General features: G+C 39.5%; 1 protein-coding gene across 1 annotated transcript; it reads right to left on the bottom strand.

Annotated features, from left to right (window-relative positions):
* Positions 1-8508: 8508 nt before the first annotated feature.
* cotl1 (coactosin-like F-actin binding protein 1) lies at positions 8509-22457 on the bottom strand. The gene is made up of 4 exons (XM_067589020.1): positions 22005-22457; positions 21005-21087; positions 13008-13165; positions 8509-11374 (listed from the first exon to the last, which is right to left on the bottom strand). Exons 1-4 carry the CDS (start codon positions 22079-22081, stop codon positions 11264-11266), a joined length of 429 nt encoding a protein of 142 aa, XP_067445121.1. The 5' UTR covers positions 22082-22457; the 3' UTR covers positions 8509-11263.
* Between the last annotated feature and the right edge of the window lie 1850 nt (positions 22458-24307).

Genomic DNA, 24307 nt, shown 5'->3' with positions numbered 1-24307 from the left:
GAGGATGCAATACCATATAATAATTGCATAAATAACAAAACAATAACATGATATGCACAATACAGTAAATTACTTGTTAACATATAACACAATACCATACCATACGATACGATATGATACAATACAAACAATATTATACAACAAGATATACAATAGGATACAATATCATACAACACAGTATACTGCATATGATTCATTTCAGTATGTTATAAAACAACATAATATGATACAAAACAACACATACTAATAACAGAAACAGAAAATGGTGGTCACAGACAGAAAAACTGAATGCTGTCAGATCTCAGCTTAGTGGGAGAGAAGAAAATATTAAGGAAATGTGTTTTTTTTTTCATTTACAACCTACTAACACTGTTTTATATATGTGAATTATTAAATCTCGATTTGTCTGTTGTCAGTTCTGCTGATACAACCAGACTCTGTACAGTTTATTTGAACCTCGTCAGTCAGTCTGGATCAGGGAAAAGCATTATAAATACAATACCAGAGGATAAAACTGGCTTGTATCCTCCTTGCATTACTTCCTTTGCTGAGTCTAGATTGGTCATCTTTGAAACAACCTTTGGAACAGGAAGTGAGCTGCACATTTGAACTTCCTTACATGCAGACACAGATAAGGACTTCAGTTTAGTTTCAGTTTAATAATACTTTGCCCCAAAGTCAACTTCTAACTGCTGTAAAAAAAAATACTGAGGCTGAAAGAACAGAAACCACATGTATAAAAGCACTGAAGTTTAGTAAAACTTTCATACAACGGATCTTTAGTGGGCTGATCTTTCAGCCAAACTTAATGACATGGCATTTGCTACACTGAAAACCTTGAACAATAACAGTGACCAAGAAACAGAGTGAAATTCTGTAGTTACATAGAATGATAAATATACAAAGTGATAGAGGAAAACATTAAAAGATGTGATAAAGAAAGACTAAAGAGATTCAAAATTTATAGTGCACTGTAGGATTTGCCCCATAAGTTGTAGTGTATTATAGGTATATAAAAATGATAATTTTATTTAATTTTGACATTTCTTTATCACATGGTTTTAGATGATTTTTGGGCATTTTCACAAGGTTAGATTTCAGTCATCTTGGCACAAACCTGAATAATACCACTAATGCTGATATTATTACAGGTTGACTAAAATTGAGGATAAGGCTGACTTATCATATAATTCACTATTTACTCCTGTCTGAGTAAAAACTACAGTGCCCAGCTGCTTTAGGAAATTACTGAGCCGAGTGTAAAAAAAATGTGATATTTGTGGAAAGTCAGAAAGTATTGAGAAACAGGCTAATGCATTTTCAGTTTTCATTCATTGCCAAAGTACTTTTCCAATTCAAAGTCCACATTTGGCCAAAAGCCGTCCAAAAGCCCTGAAGTATTCTTGCCAGTTGTGGATGAAGTATTGAGATCCTCTACGTAAGTAAAAGTACCAATACAGCAATGTAAAAATACTCCATTACAAGTAAAAGTCCTCCATGAAAAAGCATTATCAGCTTGATGTAGTTAAAGTATTGCAGTAAAAGTTATTATTATATATGACATCATTAGATTATTAATACTGAAGCATCAGTGTTAGAGCAACATGTTACTGTTGTAGCTGCTGGAGGTGCGGATACACTGAGGATGACAGGTACAGTTGTGTTGAAATGTAATCACCAGAGCCTAGCTTAGCTGATGATGTAGCACGGATGCTGTTGTCAATGGTTAATTGAACTTACTGCATCCTGTTCTTGGGAATCGGGAAGTTTTAACTGCCAAGAAAACAAGTTTGAACTTGGAGTACTTTACTCTATTGAATGTTTTAGCGCTTTAAATGTTTTAGTGTTTTAACAGGATTTGTAGACAATTAGAAAGTTATAGAATACCACAAACATTGCAGTATCTTTTAACTTTGCAATAAAGATGTCATCATTTATACTGTCACCATCCTCGTTATCTATCATTTGTATGAAATCGCATCAGTGGTGATAGAAAACCAATAACAGACTGACATCACAGACAACAAACAGCCACTGTCAGCTTGCATTTAGGGTGTAAATGCACTCAGTAAACTCAGTAAACAGATGCTCATTTGGGGTGGGAGAATGAAGTGGCCCTCAGCTCGTTAGTCTCTGACAATGGCATCTCTGTGCCAACACTGTGCAGCTCTGGCACACAGGAGCTCTGAGAACTGACCCATTCACACTCACATTCCCTCTCTGTCGCTCTGTCTTCCCTATTCACATGGCCTGGAAGAATCTGAAAAGAGACCCACCCCACCTCCCACCCCTATTTGCTTTGCTCAGTCGCGCAAATTTCAATTTCCAAGACACCCCCCACCCGCCCCCATCTCCCCACTGCCAACCATTATCTCTCTCTCTCTCGGTCTCTCACTGTGTCACTCTCCCTCTTAGTGAGGCTCCCAACACCTTCCCAATTTATATTCACGTTTAGACTGGCTACCAAAGTGAAATAAATTACTAATGGATGATGTCATCATAGAAGAGGTCATGAATGAGTTTTTGTAACAACGTTTTGTTAAAGAACTATATATTAAAGATAAAAACCTGCATTAAATGTTTTTAATGCCACAGTCATGTATACATTCAGGATGTTTATGAGAGGGAATGGATTATACAGGTTATTTAACATCATGCAATGTTACAACAAGTAGTTCTATCTATATATCTAGTCTCCATTGTTAATGATTAATTTTACAACAGGCAAGGTACAACAATGACCAATACAAAAACATTTTTATGAAATACGGCAGAAGATATCAGGACAAATTTCCTTTCTTGAGTAGATGAATTCATTTAATGGGAAGAGACAGCCCCCCTCCCAAAACACACACACCCAGGGCCCCTGCCCGTCTCTTTCTTGGAGACGTTATGAGCTCATTCCCAGAGTGAGGGCTTGTTTCAACATCATTCGCTCGCACACAGACGACTCGGAGCATGCTGGTCCGTTTGGATTTAGGTCCCTGCTGAGCTGTGACTAACCAAACGTTGAATTAGTCAAACATTGGTGATGGAGTTGCAGATTGGAAGTGAAAGGAGCCAACTGACAAAGTTTGAAAGGCTTTCATTTGAAATTCTAAACTAAATGTCTTATATTGTGTATCTGTGACCGTGAATTACACTGACGTAATGTATTTCAGGCTTTCACAGATGAAAAGACACGTTGGTGAGATAGAGATGTTTAAACTGGAAATGGACACAAACACTTGGGGCAGTGTTTCCTGTTGTTATGCCTCCCACTCACTAGCTGCCTCCAAACTTCAGCCTTTATCCCTGTCACTACAGTACATGTCTACTTTTAACCAATTCATGGTTCATCCCAATCTTAACCCTAAAAGCATGTCTAATTTCTTTCATCATTCTCACTCTGAGACTGTGATTCTTCTATGAATAAAATACAAGAACGTCATCATACAAACATTTGCAAACACTGAGTGGCTGAAAGACAATTCTTGCTTTTCTCTGTCACACACGCACATATGCATGCTCAGCAAGCACATGACTTGCTGTGGGCTGTAAAATATGCTGCTGTGTTGAGGAGGTCAGAGGAATGCAGGAAGGATCTGAGTGGTATTGCTCTACAGGAACTGATCTGGCAGTCCTTGTTTGGACACTCCTACAGGTCCTGTATGCTAATCTCTCTCTCTCTCTCTCTCTCTCTCTCTCTCTCTCTCTCTCCAGCAAACACTGTCACACACAAACAGACTGGGTAAAGGCTACACTGAGACAGATGATGCTTAAAGTCCCCCTCCACTCAAAAATGTGTTTTTCTTCTTGTTCCTACAGGTGGACGTTGTTCTCTTCACTGTGCAGAATGATGTATGTGCAGAGTTTGACACTAGAAGGATGTTTTCACATCCATCTGCTGAAAGTGGAAAGTTTCTCTGTCATTGAAAATCTGATTTTAAGGGCCTATGAGCATGATTTGTGACATCATAACTACTTTGAAGCCAATCCTAGTCCAGTATTCAACTTACACAAGTGTGATGTGGAAACTTGAAGCCTCCAGTGCACAAACACTGAGAATAGGCTTTACAGTGAATCAGGAGACATCTTATGTCCAGCAGTTAAATATTCTGAAATGAAATATATTTGCACATTTACAGATTCTGAAATTCGGTGGAAAAACATATGAGACACACATTATTGTTCCAAACAGAGTATATTATATGTCTTAAAACATGTCAACTCTCAACTGAATTTTACTGACCCTTATTTGAGCCCATACTTAACAAGATATTCATGAATACTTGATTAAATGAGTGCAAGAAAAAAAGTTGGAGTAAAGGCTTTAGACAACCTGCATAGTGTTAGGTTTTACAATAATATTTAATTCAGTACTTTAAAATGTTCATCTAACTCTCACTGATTTTGTTATAGCACCTAATAGATACCTATTGATGGACCTATCAATGTTTTCACAATTAACTGTGATGATTTTCAATTATATGTCGGAAATTTGGGGACAAGGACAAAAATCGGGAAGTTTAATGTGTGTCTGATGTCATTCACAAGCCTTCTGGGTCCAGAGTCCCAAGTTCAATTATTCAGGTGAAGTACCAGAAAGTTACATTATCTTGTGATGATCCTTGATGTTAGCTGTGATCGAGTTACAAAGATCTCAAAAAGATGTCGTTGCCACAATTTAAAAGCAATATTATGAAACAAAGCTGTCAAATACAGAATTTAAAATAGCTAATGGAAGTTGTGATGTTATAAATGCGAACAAGAAAGAAAAAAGGGCTCTTCAAAAATAACACTAAATATAGACATGAAAACAAAAATGATGAAAACAAAACCTGTTCATCATAGTGTATTGATTCAGTTTTGTATTCATTTAAGAATCATGATAGTAAATCTGCATAAAATAGAACATTAACAACTCTAATATCCTTAAGACCCTATTTCAGCACTCCGCATTTAGACTGTTATGAGGATTTGAGCATCAAAGTTCATTCTTGATCTTTGAGGCAGTGTGCATAACAAAATAAACTATAAGCTCAAAGGCCCACTTACAAGCTTTTCTGAGATTTCAACCACTTCTCATGGTCTTCATCAACGGATGGAGTTTCCTCAGTCATTATCACATGACATGGAACGTAGCTTTAGTTCAGACATCAGCTGCTTTATTCATGCTTCACAATCACTTGTGTTTGGCAACCAGCTGACAACTAATCTAATTCATGCAGGTGTCCTTATGTGAAAATTCAGTGTTCGTGTATGTGTTTGTTAAGGGGGGTTTGTTCTCCTAGGAGATTCCTCGCTGCTTCCCAGATTCTTCGAGAGCCTTTAAAGAGCAGAGCCTAATTCCACGAAACCTAGCTGTATATTTGCTGTAACTGTTTGTTGTTAGGGTGTGCCAGCAGATGTCTTAAGGTGTCGAATGATTTGCGGTAATTGACTTGAAGACTCTTGATGTTCTGGCAGTCCAGCCACATAAAGGAATCCCACTGGGATGCTTCTGGTGGTCCTCATGGAGTGAGCAGTGTTCATCTTGGTCTTAAGTTGGGGCGGGATTCTTATCTTTCCCCTAATATCCCTGAGTAGCCCTCAGACATGCTGCACCTCCCTCTCTCTATCCTCCTCCTCACTGACTGAAAGATGTGCTCCGAGTAGGAGGGTAACCACCACTGATCTTTTAATTTGTAAGTGGTGGTTGTGAGGAGTTAAAATTGGAAGCATTGGTGTGAGGGGGTATTCTGTACACATTGGTCAGCCTTCACAAGTCTTTTTTGTGGGTTTTTTTGTACTATTAATTATCCAACTTTTGACCTGCTGTTTATATTGATCTGCGGTCAAAATCCAAAGGATGAGAAATGCCATGCAGTCTTAATCTTTGTAATATATTGACATGCAGTTAGCTATTTGAACTAGTAGTAACAGGTATTTCAACTCTGCTGCTTTCACTTCTTTGTTTGGCTTCTACTGAGGAAGTGAGAACAATCCCAAACAAACTTGGGTTTCACTGAGTTTCAGTCCTCCATGAGAGTTGCAGTGTGATTTCCTGGAATGAAAATTCCCTTTAAAAAATCAAAGAAGCAATTGCAAAAGTCAGGGTATTGTGTGTATAAGGTGGTGGATGTTGACATCTATTACTTCCTCATTCTTCAGAATCTGAGTATAACAAAATAAAAGGAGTGATGCAAACAGTCACTTTATCCTCCATATGCTCCAAAATGATAAAAAATGGAATAGAATATATGTAAAGACATGAACCTCATTAATATGGCCCCTTACAACACTGTCAAACCTGTTGCGACAAGCCTCAACTCCCACACACACACACATCCACAAATTGTAACATGAGCTTAAACTACATCCTACTACTCATTTCCTCACAGCTTACTTAAAGCCACAGTGAGTGATACCAGAGCTCTGTCATTATGCAACCTGCTATTAGTCTGCCATAGATCACTGCAACCACCCAGCTAGCCTGTCAGACACACACTTGCTCAGCAGTGTTTGATCAGCGGCTGAGTCATGCGGACAAACCATTAATCCATTCATCTGACAGCTGTACCACTATGACACACACACACACCAGACACATGCTGATACTGTATGGCTTTGAACAGCTGGAAGCCGTTGACTAACCTGATACAGACTGGCAGCCCTCACTTATATTGAAAACCCAGCATCCAGAGCGACAAGAGAACATGCAAATTAGTCGTCTTCATCGGAAATCAGTGTTCAGCCTTTGATTATTTGACTAACTATCCCCTGACCTCTGTGGACATGCTGACTTACTGTACCTGTCCATGATGTGAATGCAGAGTGCAAGAGGCTTACTGACTGTGGATTAAGTCATTAGTAAGCAGTGCTCAATGGTAGCACACTTATCAGTAATGTATTTCCTATCCTGGTAAACAGCAGCATAGAGAATAACTGTCTAAGTACATGCTAGTGAAAGAAAACATTCTCTCGCTGTACAATTTGACTTCAGAAAGGAAGAGATAATGTTAGTGTAGTAGAAACACAGTTCTAAACAGTATTTCAGCTCCTGATCAGTAATAAGTAACTTAATAACATTGCTTTTGAAATGCCTAACATTAAATAAGTGATGTATTAATTTATTGAGGTCTAACAAAATGACAGGTTGAGATCGTGCAAGGATAGTAGAATGCCCCAGTAGCTGAATGGTTACTGTGCATGACACATAAGCAAAATGTCCCTGGTTTGATTCCAGCCAGGGACCCTTGTTGCATGTCATACCCCTCTTTCTCTCCCCCTGCCTCCGCACTGTCCACCATCCAATAAAATGCCAAAAAAAAAATCTTAAAAAAGAGGTACAAGGACAGTGAGGACCTACCTGAGACACTGTATGAGTAGAACATTTTGTCTTTGTCCTCAGCTGCTGACTGGGTAAGCATGACGATTACAGCTGTGACCATGGAAACCCCTGGTAGTCCCCCAAGCTCCCAGAGACGGTTGCAGTGTGGACCTTGAATCCAAAAGTGCCAAAAGGCTCCCATTACCTCATCTTATAACCGAAACAAAAAGCGATGGCACACCACTTCTTGATACAGTGAAGAACCCTACATTAGAGGTTTTTGATAGCATCATATCCAATGTTACAGTCCTCTTCCACTCAAAAAGGTACTTATTGTTCCTTCATTTGTCTGATCTTCACACTGCAGAATGATGTATGTGCAAAGTTTGACAATAGAAAGCTGTTTTCATAACTATCTGCTGAAGAGGGAAGATTTCTCTGTTCTCACCTTAAACCTGAGTTTAAGTTGTGCATGTGCAAGCATGATTTTGTGACATCACAACTAGTTAGGAGGAGCCAATCGTGGTTTAATATGCAACTTACATAAGTGTGATGTGAAAACTTGAAGCCTCCAGTGCACAGACACTAAGAATTGACTTTACAGTGAAGTAGCAGACATCTTGTGTCCAACAGTTAAACTTTTGAAGGGAAACACATTTGCATATTCATAGAGAGTCTGTTAGTAAAGTGCAACTGAAAGTCGTCTGATTTTGCAGTCAAAAATCATGTCAAAGTGATTTTCAAATGTATCGTTAATATCGTCTTTTATAAGTAGAAGAAATTAAAAAGGTCATTTAAAACATATGTTTGATTGACAGCTCAGTCAGCAGATTCACAGACACACATTGTAAACAAACGTGCTGGTAACTGTAGCTTACAAGTTAAGCAACGTTATTGTTGTTGTTAGATGTGGTTTTGAGGAACAAGGTTTACACCATTTAGCATCTAAACTGACCAAAGTGACATCTGCAGCTATGTTTTTATGTTGTTTAATGTGCTACAGCTCACTGGCTAATTGGCTATGTGGCCTGCAAACTGACGTGAGCAGTACACTTTTCCCAGGTGGATGTTTGTTTAGTTTGTTCAACAAGCTAAAGTGCAGGACAAGACGTGTACATACCAGTAGATAAGAAGGAGACATTAGATACAAGTCAATTTATATTTGACACTTCATGGCAATGTAAACTTCAGAAACACACAAAAGACACTTCAAGAAGTGGGTTTTGGAAAAAACATCAATTTTTATTTTGAAATGACTGATCTTGTGCCCATTCACTTTTCTTTTTCTTTTTTTGCATTATTTTTTGAAAATCTCTTCCACCAATGTCCAAGATAACAATGCTCTTAAAAATAAAACCAAAAGGTAAAACTCTTCAGAGAAAATAAAATTCATCTCAAAAACAAAAAAAAATATAAAGAAAAAAAAAAACATTCCTTTTTTTCTCTTTTTTTCAGGGGGTAAGGGGAGGTTGAAACCAAATAAAAAGAGATGCTACAACCGAGAAAAGGCTCCTCCCGGGCTGGGATGATAAACCCAGGCTGGGATGAGCCACAGGCTGATCTAAGTTCCGCCACCCGTGTGAGGAGGATAACCAATCACAGTGTAGTGTCCACAAACTCCCATTATGCCCCTCTCTCCATGGGAGACTAAGGCAGTCAAACACAGTAGGTTACAGTATGCTTGGATACCTTTTAAGTGGTAAATCATGAGATGAAACACCAGAAGAAAAGACCTCCATTTTTAAAATCATATGAGATTTTGTGGAACATTCAATACATTTCAACTAGTGCTGCTGCTGACTTATGTTCAGGGATCAATATATTAGTTGTTTCTCTGTATTTCTGTGGCATCATATCTACAGGCAGAAAGCATCCTGTTAGACTAAAAGTCTCAGTCTGTGTAATCTTCTTCAGATTCTGTCCCAGCTCTGGAAACCCAGATGATCGCACTTACAAAAACCACATTTGGACTCAAGTTAAAAAGGAATCCACAGCACAAAGCAAAAGTATGAAGTCAGGAAGATGAACTATAGTCAGTCTCAGAGCAAGATGTAATGGTTGGCTTTGAGGCTGTAATCCAAACACATCTGTCTGGCTAGAGATGAAGAGGTCGCTAAATGTATACTTAGCGGTTTGACTCAAGCTTACTCAAAGCACGCTACCGACCATCATCAAGGATATTGTTAGAAAATGGAGATCTTTTCTTCCTGGAGGTACAGTGTATCATGACTAAGAGCATGTTGTGGTGTCAAACACATGCCTACAAGTGAAGGTTTTCATTTCAAAATGAGATTTGGACCCTCCCCGATGACTTTACAACATGATCCATGACCTCAACACGTCATTTTGCAGTGAAACCCTTCAGTTTTTCACATCCTCATTAAATAGAATTATTCCTAGCAAACAGTGCTGAAGCCTTGATGTATAGTAACTTCATACTGGTCAACTGCAGCCCGGCTGAGATGAAGATGAGTGTGAGATGACGATGCACAGCACAGTAAATAACCAACCATGAGCTGACTGGGGAGAGGGCAGAGGGTAGGAGAGGAGAGAAGGCTGGCTCTTAACTTTAAGAGCGCTTATATACAGTGGAAAGCACTTATAGTGATCACGTCTGTCCGTCTCAAATTGATCAAAATGATTATTATGACTGAATTTTTAAACTTTTTCTTTATCTAATTGACATTTGTATATTTATTACATGAATACAAAGTAATGAAACTGATAGTTTTCCTATTTACTGAATTTAATTGACTGTTTCAAAATACAGTACAGGTCTCCTACTTCCGTTGGGCCAAATCAGTGATCTGATATCTTGCCAAACTCTGATTATAATTCATAATACTGTAAAAGTCTCCTTGTTGCATATAGAAAATGAACGCTGTTTTTTCATGACTTTCTAGTCTTTTTAACTGATCTACATTTCGGCATTATTTGCTAGGCCTGATCCCTGCAGTTTGAGCCGCTGACAGCGGCACGACTGGCGGAGCTGACAGCTAGCGGAGCTAGCGGCTAAAGAGAGCTAATGGTTTACCCCCTGTAATTGAAATCAGCCTGATCAGCAAACTACTTAATGGGCATGCTAAACTGCATTCCCGCCTGGTTGAGCTGGAGACTGCTAGACAAGACCCAAAATGAACACTGTAAGAGGACTACTTGATTACTATAAGCAAATTATTTAAACAGCATTTGTATAGGAATGATTCTGTCCCGAGCTTTTTGATCCATATTAGCAGTTGATCACTGTAGCCGTGATCACTATAAGCGGTTTCCACTGTACTTTCTTTTAACTGCTTAATTGTTTGTGCATGTGGGGAAATACACTTCTCCTTTTTCTTGTTGATGGAAGATAGGTGAGAAGATTGATACCACTCTCAGACATGAGAGTAGTATTGATCTACTCATCTAACTCTCCGCAAGAAAACACATAAGGGTAATTACATAAGTGCCCTAATGCAGATATTATAATTTCATTGGTGCTCCAATATCTGTGCCACTCAACATCCCAAGTATGTTCCTTCTGTTTTTATCAGGCAACTTTTTCTGAGTAAGTTGCTGAGAGTTCATTAATGAGCTGTTAAAAGTTGTGAGAAAGAGAATCTATTGTTTTTTGTAAGCTACTAGTAGGCAGCAAGAGCAGTGTATGGTTAGTACTTGGAACACTTCTACATATTGCACCTGGTGCACCTCCACTTTGTGTGTGAGCACTTATGTTCTTCCAAATGGACAAAATGTTCCCCATGAGGCCTCTTTGCTGGGCCTCACTTCTCACTTTGAAAGTAAAATGTGTGTCCTGTGTGTGTTTTGTGTAGCCTATGGTTTTCTCTTTTGTCAAGTGCCCTCTCCATCCGGCTTTGTCCTCTCCCCAAGAGGTAGCAGCCCTGCCCCAACACTCCCCGCCCCCACTTATACCATCCCACCCAACCCAACCCCGCCCCCAGCCCCACCCTTCCAGTGGACCGTGGCACATGTCTACTCGGCCTGAGCGTCGTAGTTGGCTCCGCCCGCCTTCTTCAGCTCCATGCGGAGGTAGTCCTCATCCACTTCCCTTGGGTCACTGAGCATGAACTCCTTGGCAAAGTTCTGCAGAGACAAAATACATGTTTAAGTGAAGATGAGTGTGGACCAGAAGGTAAAGGTATCTACATCAGTTTCTGGGGACAAAATCTATGTTTGATACCCAGCCTTACGTTTGGTTATTTATTAAATCTGTATTTCAGTTACAGTAGATTCTGTAATTGTGTAAAATGGTTGTTTTTGCTAAATTATGGACTTTATATAGAAAAGAACTGCAATGAAAACCCAGCTGATGTCAGGTTTACAGTGGGTAATATAAATGATTAATGTAAGTCTTGATATCTGAAACTCCTTGGCCATTAAATCTAGCAGACAAAGAGTATTTCAGCGACACATATGCAACATGTTTCAATACTGGAGCATCATACAATGTGCAGGTGAAGAGAATAATTGTTTCTAAATTAACATGTTAAAAGTACCAAGCAGAGTTTTTGACCAATTGTGGGACTAGAGCAGTGTTTTGATGGGTGGCCCCCACTATTTGTAACTCGTGCCCTACTGGCATTACCATAGTGAGACACATGTACATACACAAACATGTGTGATGCAAATCATATTGCGGCTGATGGTGTCACACTTTTCCACTGACTGACATTTGATGATCTTAATAAGCAAAGAGTAGCAATGAAGAAGAAGACTGCTAGCTAGCAAACATGGATGTAAACAATGCAGTATTCAATATATTTAAAAATCAGCATTGCATACGATTTACGAGAAAGGAAATGCATTCAACCTGTTTGTTAGGTCTCAAGGATACACGCCATGCGTTTTGGTGAGGAACACTGATTGTAAACAGTTTTTGTTTACAAGAAAATTCCACAGGGTACCTTTAAAGCTGCATTACTTGCAAACAATAACTGCATATTGTCTTGTTTGTTTTGTACACATCGAGGAGACACAGAGCAACATGGGCATTCATTTGGAATAATGTATCTGGTCACCTGATGAATTTAAGTCCAATATCTACTCTCCTTTTAGCTCTGTTTTGGTCTCTGCTATCTCTTGAGAAGGGGAAATATCTGGTAGTTTAGTTACTAAATGCTCCACTATGTTCACCAGCTAGTTGCTAACTGTGTCTGTCTGCTGTTTGGTGCTGAACAGCTAGTGTACAGTGGGTTTATAAGAGCTTCTCTACTAAAAACAGCTGCCTGGTGCTGCTGGAAACAAGGTGATGGGAGTGATGGAAGTGAACCAAAACAATGAGCTGAAAGGCACTAAAAATCTGAGAGGGACTGCAGATTTTCTCATAATGTTCTGTGGGTTCGTTACTATGAGCAACCCCTCTCACATTACTCATCATATTTTTTTCCATTGTTAATAAAAAAATATTGATTAATGCTGCTTTAACATATTTGACTATGATAAACATTTAGCAAAATCTGCTATATATGTTCTCTGTATGTTCTGTTGCTTATTTTGCCCACTGCCACATTTTATTTTCATATCATCGAGAGTTCAAATGGTTGTTTTTAAAAATCCTCCTTTCATTACACTGTACACAGCATCCTGTCGCTACATCACCCCTGCAACCACCCACTTTCCCCAAAGGGCCCATTACAATTCTAATTCACTCTCATGATGACAATCATTACTTTAATTGCTACTTTCTCCACACATGCAACACAACAGAGTCTCTGACCTGCACGATCTCTTTGACCAGCGCCTTGTCGGTGCTGATCTTGGCGCGCTGCAGCCCGCTGATGTTCTCACCAATCCAGGTGATGAGGGTGAACTTGGCTCTTTTGCTCATGGCGTCTCCTGTCGTGATCCGGACGAAGCCGAACAGACGAGCGTCATCTAAGGGAAGAGATGGAAAAAACTGAGTAGAGCTAAAAATTCTGATTGTTATTTTAGCATATTCCCTACAGGATTATCACAAAATATCAGCGTTTGGCAGCTTAGGTTGATATTGGCCTTCAATACTCATGCTGGTCACACCCTAGTAAAAACACACACACACACTCTGATCAGGGGCTGACACACACAAACAGCTGTAAATCATTTTCTCGGCCAGGCAGGTACTGACAGACCTCCTGTCATGTGATGTAAAGTCATGCTCTGTTTTCCCCTCAAAAAATGCTCAACCAAACATATAAAACGTCTTCAATCAATAGAGTAGAAAGGATAATAACAGATGCAGCTGTTAAGGAAACACAGCTGCATAACAATCACTTAAAGCAAACTGAAATTAAAATTAATTTTTTTCTAAGAAATCAGTATAGATATCCTTATTGTTTGTTTTGACTTGTGTACTTATTCAGTCAAAATTGTAATTACCAAAAAGAAAAAATTGAAGTTTGATTTATGAATGTGATAGCTCCCCCTACTTCGATGTTTTTGGGTTCCAACTGACAGTGTTACTACTGTAATTTGATTGGTGCAATGAAATTACAGTGTGAGCAGGCAATACAAACAGTGTGGTGGGCACTAAAGGTAGTTTGTAATGTCACTTCTGTTCCAAAGGCCACATGTATGTAGCTAACCAGATAGTGGGCCGATGTCGTTAAACGTCCCATCTGTGAGCTCACCAATCCCCACGTTACTTTGTACATTAGTTACTCTATAAATTAGTTATTCAGTGTAATGAATCACAGAGTAATGTATGGAGTGCAGAGGTTACAGAACTACTCATTGCTGTGAGTTTTGACAGTCTGGACCCATGAAAGAGAAACAGCTAATGCTAGCTAGAAACTCTCTCTCTGTATTGTGGGATAAACACAGCACAGAGTGTGCAGGAGCGAACCGATGACTCAGCAGGCGTTGAAATAACGTCTAGTGGGAATCAGTACTGCGCTGGGATAACATCCACTTTGCAGGTGGAATTCAAATGTAACACCACAATGGGACCTCTGAAATGTTGAATGCTGCAAAGGGTCTTGAATTGGTGACAGTTGATAGCAGCATTATGGGAGCTTCAGTGTTGCACTGCAGATGAATGCAAGTGCAGGGTTCAGAGTGACGCCTGCGTGCATGCATGTGTGTGTGTGTGTGTGTGTGTGTATGTGTGTGTGTGTGTGTGATAGAAAAATCTATGAGGAAGTATTCAGGTCAATAGACTAAATGAGTAAAATCTTTTGTGAGCCTTGCAGTTGTGTCACAAAGCTCCCAGTGACCACGCCTGTCACCGTCATGGTGGTCCGCTACAGAATGTCTGAATACATACATACAATCAGACAACAGGAAAAGACAGAAGAAACATTAAAGAACATTTCAGCAGCTCTTGTTTTTTCTTGACTTTTACTTCTTCAGGGCCCTAAAAACCTATTCAAATGAATCAATATGACAAGTGAACATCACTCGTAAGTTGACAAAAGCTTGGTTATAAAGGGTAACAAACCAAAAATGTTTGGGAGCCAGTGCTGTAGCCTGAAGCTTCCTGTAACAACCACTCAACCATGTCATTTTCCAGTAATATCCCCTACTGAGTGAAGACAAAATGACATTTACACTTGGTGTATGAATATGAATAAAGAGGAGGTTGAAGTTTTCTGTCCTGGTTTATTGAAAAACAACACTATCTTGACATTTTAAAAAGTCAAAAATGTTTTTGAAGTGGCCTTGGCATTTTTCATGTATTTTATTGTCCTGTGTGAGACAATGGCCACCACAATAATTACACAACACTAAATATCTAGAATACTGCAGCCAGAAGAATCTTCACAACTTTGACCCATTGGTTAAAATAGTACATGAGGTTTTGCACATTTTTTTCTGAAGGTAACAACACAAAATTATTTGCAACTTTGCCCACAATGACCCCATATAATCAGGGCTATTAAAAATATTAAAAAGATATAAATGGCACGGAAAAATCTGTGATAGTGGAATTTCTGCTGTCTCATGATATATACCCGCCCTAGCTGTTACATCAGCTGAAAGCCCTTTGTCGCCTAGTGAATAAATGCCCAAAGTCTCCTTTCACTCACTATTTCTCACCATGCAACTCTATACTTCTTTTACTTTGCTCTGCTATGCAATCACCTATTTCACGCCTACAGTATTTCTGTCACCACTTTTTCTAACGAATTTGCTCAGGCTGTCTTGTCTGCCATGTCTGCAGGCAGTATGGTGTCATCGTGTAACAATAACATGAACAGCTCTCATTATAATCTTCCAGATGTTCTTGTCTCTGTGTGACTGAGAGCGCAACTATGAACCACAAGACAAAACTGGCCTAAGGCCCAAGCAGAACAGTACAGCTGACAAACAGTGTCACAAACACCGACTTGAAATTCACATCCTGGGTAATTGGGTTAAAAATACACACAGTTCAAGTGTAAATCCATTAAAGATAGACTTCTGCAGAGTCCAATAAATGTTTGGTTGACAGATTGATCAAAAATCAGCCTTTCTGCTCGAGACTCACTGCAGTGCACAACTGACTGACAGCCAAAAATGTTCACTGTCACTGTTTTAAGGCTCCACTAGGCAGCATTTTTATGTAACATCACCCTAAAAGTAGGAGAGAGAATTCCTTCCCCACTGACTGAGACACTACAGCATCACACACCTGCCAGTCTAGGAATCATGAGCATGTTTTGTGCAGTTCACTGAAGGTAGGGATGGAAGTGGATCGTAATAGTATTAACCATGGTTAGCTTGTTTGCACTTGATAAGTCAATTGCTTAATCAACAGACAGAATTTTGATAAGTTAATTGTCATTTATCAAGCTAAAATACTAAACATTCATTGGTTCCTGCCTCTCAAACATGAGCATTTTCCCTGTTTTGTCATTTTGGCTTGAACACTTTTGGGTTTTAGAAAGTGGGTCACACAAAACAAACAAACTGAAGATATCACCTTGGGCTCTGGGAAACTATGATTGGCATTTTCTGCTATTTTCTGGCATTTCGCTGAGTAAATGAAGGGAACTCCTGTGATTGAGTATTGCACTTCCACAAAGCTGAAGTGCTGGCCTGAGACAGATTATGATCAGAATCTAAGCAACGGAAGCTAAGATAACCTGACTTACTGAGAAACACTGGATCCTACACTTCCCATAATGCAACTCAATAGCATCTTTCAATCGACCTTGCTGCCTGGTAAACGCCCATGTCTTTCAAACCCCATACCCCCAGATTGTAATGCCGGCTTTCTGTTACAAAGTTTTTGGCTCCAAGCCCAAGCTGAGGTAACCCTGATGACATCACTATGCCATCATCAGGGTTATCTTCTCTACAGCCAACGACAGATGGTGGGTTAATCATGCTCTGATTAATACATACTGAAATGTGCTATGAAAAAGAAAATATTATTAATATTATTAATATCATTATTATTACTACTACTTTAAACAGACAGTTGAAACACAGTCTTTATCTTCTATAGAGTAACAACACCCGAAAAAACTTTTTTTAAATCCACACCGCCCAACTCACACAAATATGCATTAATCAACCACCCAAACCAACAAATCTGGAAACCCTTCAACTTTTTTTACCAACCATGTTTACTGAACACCGGTAGGCTCAGTCAGCTGTGATCACGGAGCAACGAGATGCAGCCGGGAAACAACGCGCTGCAGTTTAGTTGTGAAATGTGTGATTATTACGACTTTTGGACTACCAACAGGAAAAACAAAAGGGGTAAACTATGTTCTGCTATCATTCTGGAGCTTGTTTTCTGCTCCTTTGTTGAGGAAATAATGTAGTTTTAGCTGTGTGTGCTCAGGTAGGCGACTTGTCATTACAGGGGTTTTTGTTGTGAAATGTGTAGTGGTTGATGGAGGCAGCTAGCTGTCTCATTAGCTGGAGAGCTAATATCTTCAGGGTGTTACTAGTTGGATAGCACCATTTTTGTTGTGTTGTTGTGTTGTTATGTCGGTCATTTGTTGACGTTAACAGGAGAAAGGTAAGGCACTTAAGAGTGCGCAAAAACGTCAATGTCCCAATGTCAAGTCTATGAGCTGAGCGGGAGATCGTTTTTGATTTAACACATCGACTCAAGAGCCATAGAAGACATTATAAATCAGTTTTCACAGGCTGAGTAGCACTAGTCATCAATCTGAAATTAACATGTAAAATTAGTGGAGTGCCCCTTTAATTGATTAACTGTAAAATAATTAACTAATTAATTGGTAATTAAGATAATTGTTAGTTCCTGCACCAATTAAAATTAGAAGAAATGGTTTCTGAAGTACTAACTGGCAACAGTCCATGCTGGTGATATGCTAACAAGCTAGCCTTTTTTAAAAGAAACTTGAACACTCAGCAGGACATTTATTTAGTTTTATTATTTTAAGTTAAAATATGTGAATTTAGAATTATAAATTCTGGTAACGGTGGTAACAAACAGATTTAGGTGATGATAGTGGTCAGTTGATTCTACTAAAGTGCATTAGGATTTTTTACAGTGCGACCAGGATAATCTTTATGTACCTGTTGAAGCAGCTGATAAAGACTTTCCTGGCAGAGCCTCAGCCGCACTGCTCTCACATCAGACCAGCTGCACATTAGCCACTGTAAAGAGTCTTATCAGTGGGGCCGCAAAGGACATCGCCAGTTTCAATGTCCCGCCTGGAGCAATACACACACACACGGTCACCCGATTCAACTGATTAACTCAAGGTGAATCACCTCATCACTAAAACAATACTGATGTATAGCGATTTAGCGATTTATTAATGAATGGGGCCTTTGTATGCTCTGTCTTTATAACTGTTTTAGGACAGATGCCAGAGAGGAACCAGTACCATTCAGATCACACACAAATACAGTCACCCCAACCTGGAGCTTGCCCACACCCCCACACTTCCTCCCTCTGCCACATTCTTCCTGGTTTGTCTTCTCTTTAAAGCAATGCTGACTCTGCAGCCAGCCCCCCCTCCGCTGCAGAGAAAACTGCACTGAAACTACAACAATGATGACACAGCAAAAAAGACTGAGTGTTGTTGGGAGAGGGGTAGTTCTACATAAATTGACTTTGTTTCAACACAGCAAAGGTTGGCAGCTGACAGCTTATCTTCCTGTGTATGCTCCTTCAGCCCACACTCAGTCCCACTGCGACGCAGCCTGGAAACTGGAGCCGTCTCCTGTGGATGGTGTCAGGTGGGTTTAGTGAGGAGTGGTGTTACCAGCGTGTTAAATGAGTCCAACTTTGAACTAAAAGCAGGGCCTGAGGATGATGATGTCAGTAAGTTGGCCATTTCATTTAGTGTGGATCCTCCCGAAGGACGATATCAATCCTCAACACTTTTTTGTACCGTCCAAAATACATCTTTTTTTAGACAAAGTTCTTGTGCGACTGCTTGTGTTTGGACAACATTTGACATTTAAGAACTTTAGCTTCTTTTGTTAAACTAAAAAAAATTTTTTGTAAAAAAAAAAAGTTTATTTTCCACAAAGTGAGATGTCAAAAAACACAAACAAAAATAAACCTAGTTGTAATGATTGTTGACTAACACTTTGGTCCAAGGTATCTTGAGAGATAAAGGAATATAAAGATATAAAGAGATAGGAATTAGCTGAATGAATTTGGATTTGGATTCATGGTCCCAAGAGGATGAATTCTACAGTTCTGGTTAAACTTCTGTTCTTTACTTTAGCGCCACCAATAGGCCAAATTTCCAGATATAAAAAGATATCAAACTCAACACGTAGATCACACATTCATGCTACCCAGAAGATGAACCCTTTAGACTAGCGCTGCCCTAGCACAAAAAGCTAAACTATGGAATTATTTCGCTCCACCCAGAAACTTTACATTGTTGGTTGTGATGTAATGAACATTGAATCCTCTAGAGGCCGCAAATCTGGCTCGCGAATTTTATATAATACATACATACATATATATTTTTTTTATATATGAAAGGTCATGGGAAGACCATGACCTTCAATGAAGCATGACTGTCTGAATGCATTTTTTTTTCAATCCAGTAGATGTTAGGATATTTCACAGGATAAGGGAAAAGGCTGACCTGCTGGTGGCGCTAGATTAAAAGTAAGGGCATTCATTCATTGGGCTTCATCCTCTGGGGATCTTGAATATCTGAACCGAAATTCTTTCACTCAAAACTAAAACTGTGAGTAAGGTAGGTCAGTAAGCTTCATCCTCTGGACACTACGAATGTCTTTACCAAATTCAATGGCACGCCATTCAGTAGTTTAAGATATTTCAGTCTGAACTAAAAATGTCAACTACAATTCTGACCTGCTGGTGGTGCTAGATTAGAGCCAGATTTCTTAGCGATCCATCCAACAGCCAAGACATTTCATTCAAAACTAAAAATGTCAACCTCATGTGGCACCAAAGGTAAAGTTAGGGGCTCACCAAAGTAACTAAGCTTCATCCGCCAAGCACTATGAATGTCTTAACCAAATTGAATCCAGTAATTGTCTCAATATTTCAGTCTGGACAAAGGTGAAAGACAGACTGACCAAACAGTTGTGGGACAACTCCCCTACATGCAGTATCTTGCATTGATTCAGGTTGTACACACCAGAGCCACTATTTTTGCAACCTGCAGCTGAATAAGTTAAAAATCAATATTCAACAGGAGTCCTCCTCATCTCGGCTCACTGGAACAACCAGTCTGCATCAGCCTCTGCTACACTCAGAGGGAGTTTTCTGCAGTTACAACTTCACAGCTAAATAAGGAAAAACAGAGGTGTCTGATAATGTGTGTGTCATCTCTGAACAGGAAGTAACGGCAAACCCACCAGCTGAGCTGTTGTAAAGCACAGCGATATACGAGTTATTTCAACACAGGAATGTGAGCTCTGAAATATCAGGAAGGGAAAAAAAAGGAGTTCAGCCCTGGGGCCGTGAGCTTTAAAGACAACAACAGCAAGCATCAGAAACAGCCACACCCAACATCTGAGCAGATGCTTTACTTTAGAGGAACTTACATTTGAGTGCGACTTTTTTCTCTATATACCTCCAACCAGCAGTTAGCAAGTTATTTTTATTTCTCCCTGGGAATCATTATCTTAAAGTCCCTAGTTTACTTTTTTGTTATTTTTCTCTCCTTGTGAGGAAGAAAACTGAGCTCCATACAGACAGAAATACTACTAATCACCGTGCTGTGCACTGAATACAAAGCAGACAGGAAACTTCATTAAAAAAAGACACATGCACACACACACAAACAATATCAGGCAAGAGGGAAACAAGTTCATAAATAAGTATTGCTTTTATTCGGCTGTATGTACATGCTTGAGAAGGATTGCTTTCTATTTTTATCCTAAAGTATTGTTAGAAGTGACGGGTGAAAAAATTGATCTCAAATTCAAAGTAGACTTCCCATCTTCCCATTGTCGTAATTCAGGGGCAAATTTGCACTGTTGGCCTTAAAGGTGACCTTATTGTTTCACCTTGTAAAAACTAGCGATGAGATATTGTAGAACAGATTATGCAATGCAATGCATATAGTGTTAAGTGCTGTGACAGCATTGCTACAGGGCTCAAGGCCAATGGGTGACAGAGCACAGAGTCTTAAAAGATTAGTGTCCCGCCAAGTCAAGCCGTGTGCCATATAGACTGTTTAACCCGTCCAGAGAAGGAGCACACAGGCCACATACAAACCACAAAATCTGGACTAGTTAGCAGAAGGAGAGAAGTTTTACCCATTCATTACACTGGTTAGACTAATAACAGCTTGGGTGATGGGTCCATTTAGAATAAAATCTGCTCTTTACCTGTGCACATCCTTTTGAAGTCCTCATAGTCAGTCCCTTGTCCTCCAGGCACAATCATAGAGCCCTCATATTTAAACACAGCCCTGGAAGATGCAGAATACACACTGCGTTATTAATCCATGCATTAGCCACCCTCATGATCCGTGCATTCACAACAGTAGCATTATGTGCATATCAGATCCATTTTGCAAAAAGAGGCAGAGCACAAAATGCCTAAGACGCCCATGCAAGGTGGCAGCTGCGTGTCAGCCATGTGGTAGTGTCACTACTATAACGTTATCCTCTCTGAATACAGGACAAAGGAAATTACTTCTGCCCCGCTGGGCCTCATAACAGTGCAGTGTGTGACCGCCTAATAGCCAGAATACAGATCAGTTCAGACCAGAGGGACAGGACACTGAAAGCTGCATGTATATTAGACTATATTCTTATAAGCACATGCACTGGAATCCTGGCTTAATCTATCAAGTGTGAAACAATCCACTATTTCTCACTTGCAGGCGATCCCCCAATATGTGTAATTCTCGCGCCTACTCAGAGAAAAGATGACGAACTTCTTTTAAAAATCTAGCAATTTAAGGTTACCATACATAACTGCAAAAGTATCAATTGCACAAAATAAATCTTAATATATTGTCTGTGTCTCAATGTATCGATCGTCTATTCGGCACGTATCCTGTCCGCCAAACGGCGCTTACTTTAATACATTTTACATTTTTATAAATGGTCGACCTCTCATTTTCGCATCCATCTCCAATGAAAAGACTGCACAGTGGGCGGTAACACACTGTGCGTATTACATTTCCAACTGAGAATAGATCGGAAAAAAGATTTTTCGGTGGATTATATGGTCGCCGAAGTGAAGAATGACAAGTAAATATTCAGAGGAGGTCCTGGATTGTATGTTTTACACATTTACTTTTTGGTCATTTGCAACACAATATACAACAGTCTGATTCTTTAACGGAGTTTGGATGTGTAACCATGTCCGCACACTCACCAATTGGTGTCCGTGTTATCGTCTCTGACTTGGTTGTAAGCCTCTCTGCAAGCCTCTTTATCGATCTGGGTTGCCATTTTTCGGATGGACAGGAGTCAGATAGTCGAAGTCAACGTTGAATGAAGTCCAAAGCAGGGAAAACTAAGTTAGCTACACAGTGATAAAGCAGCTAACTGATACAGTTGATGTTATACATCAGAGAACTATAACTATAAACGTTGAGTTATACAATAGGCTTCACTCCAAAATCACGACCACCGCACTGGAACAATTGAACCGGTCGGACTTCACGCTAAAAGACGGCTCTTCTTCTGGCAGCTTGGTTCATTTCCTGTATATTGCCACTTTATGGGCGTTGGTGATGTCAGTCAATCAGGTTGCCTGCAGAAAGACACAGAAGTCCCCCAGACGCCGGATTCACCTCCTCCTTGTGAATTGGTCAACGGTGCGAGGGCCGCTGTCAAGGCAGCCACAACACACAACTACTGTTTCCTGTGAGGACTTTCAGTAGAAAAGACAGGCTGCAACAAATTTATTATAAATCAATATTGAGTTGCAAAACAGTAATGTATTGCAGTATTATTATTTCTAATCAAACTTGGTGTAAAATTGTCAATGGTACGTTTACCACACAGACACATAAATAATTACTTCTCTCTGTTTTAAGGGTTACATAACCAGTGTTGTTGTAGGACCACTGAAAGAATATTGTGCCTGGGCCCAACTGTATGTCCCCTAGGATCCTCACCTCTCAGCCCAATGAACAGTGTACTTTCAATTTCGCTCCATGATATATTTTATTGAGTTTGATAAAGAAAAGATAGCAGCAGTGGAGGAATTAATTTTTGAATACAGTGTCATGAGCCTGTGCTTTCATGAATAGATCTCCTGAAGTGATTTGATTTGACATAGAAAAAAAATCCTCAGGAAACAACTTAGCCTATACAAACAACATCCAACAAAAATACAAAATCATATGACAGCATGAAATGGGATTGTCACTATGCTACTGATTACATTGAATGGTTACTCATTTTATCTGTTCCTTCGTTCATATTGAAAGAAAAAGCAATACAATGTAGAGGTGAGAGGTGGAGATGCCAGTTTTGCTGTTTAGGAAAGGTTTTGTCATTTCATCCAACTCGTCCTCTGGGATAAACCAGGAAACAACAGAAGGCAACATCTCAAAATGTAAATTTATGGTGAACGTGACAAATAACTGCCACCAAGGTCAAAAGAGGAAAATCACGAGATGCATTTAATGGTGCAACAAATGTTGCATCGTTTATCGTTTATTGCTGGAAGTACAACTGTTTTGCTTTTGCACGCCAGAAAATACATAAAACTTTATTCTTTTGCAGTGACACGATTTACTTTATACTTTTTTATTGTGAAGGCAAATCGACCTACTTCCGGTTTTACTTTTACTCAATTTAGTAACTTGACACAGCTTAGTGCAAAGGGAATAACATTTTGTTTCGTTTCATTTGAATTTGTCGCAGGGGGGGTGGTTGTGGTCTTTTGTTTGAACATATACAAGCACCCTGAAACATCAGGTTGTATACTACAACACTGTACTTTACAACTGTGTAATATGCTGTTCATTGTAACATTCTTATTAATGTGTACAACACAAAACTAGTATGTCTACAACACACTTTTAATGCAGTACAAACTATACACAGCTACTCTGAACAATACAGCATCTGTCAGCCAGGCTTGCATGTGTATGTGGGCTGCATGGTGTGCAGTGTAAAGTTCAGTGATGAGGTAGCAGGCTGAGCTGGTCAGTGCAGCAGGCAGACAGCACAGAGGTCAAAGGTCTTCTCTCTCCTCCAGGGAGTCTTGAGTCCATCAGTTTCGCCGGCTTTCTGTGGATGACTGACACTGAGGAGACTCCAGAGGACAGACCTCCACCTCCCCAGCATGAGCTCTAGCTTTCTGTGCTGTCTGTCTGTTGCTGCATCATCCTGCCACCTGGTGGTCTAACAGCCATCAGACCCTCTTGTTAATGGATAAATTATTTCCAATGATTCTGTGTCTCCTCCTCTCTTTCTGAATTTTCAGTTTGCTTTACTGACATTTTTGTTGCCAAAGCATAAAAAAAGAAAATAGTTGGCAAAGAAAACAGTGGTGATTATGATACAAAATGAGAAAAGGATTATCAACAGTGAACATTGATGTAATGTGTTATGTTCCTAAGATCCATGTACCTGATTGATACAGTCAGATCAGACACAACATACATTGTATGTTACAATAATTATCTCACATGTTATATGTTATTAAAGACCATTAGATGT

This window comes from Thunnus thynnus, chromosome 5 (assembly GCF_963924715.1).
Source record: "Thunnus thynnus chromosome 5, fThuThy2.1, whole genome shotgun sequence".
In the NCBI taxonomy this organism is placed as follows: Eukaryota; Metazoa; Chordata; class Actinopteri; order Scombriformes; family Scombridae; genus Thunnus; species Thunnus thynnus.
This window is presented reverse-complemented; position numbering and strand designations above follow the sequence as displayed.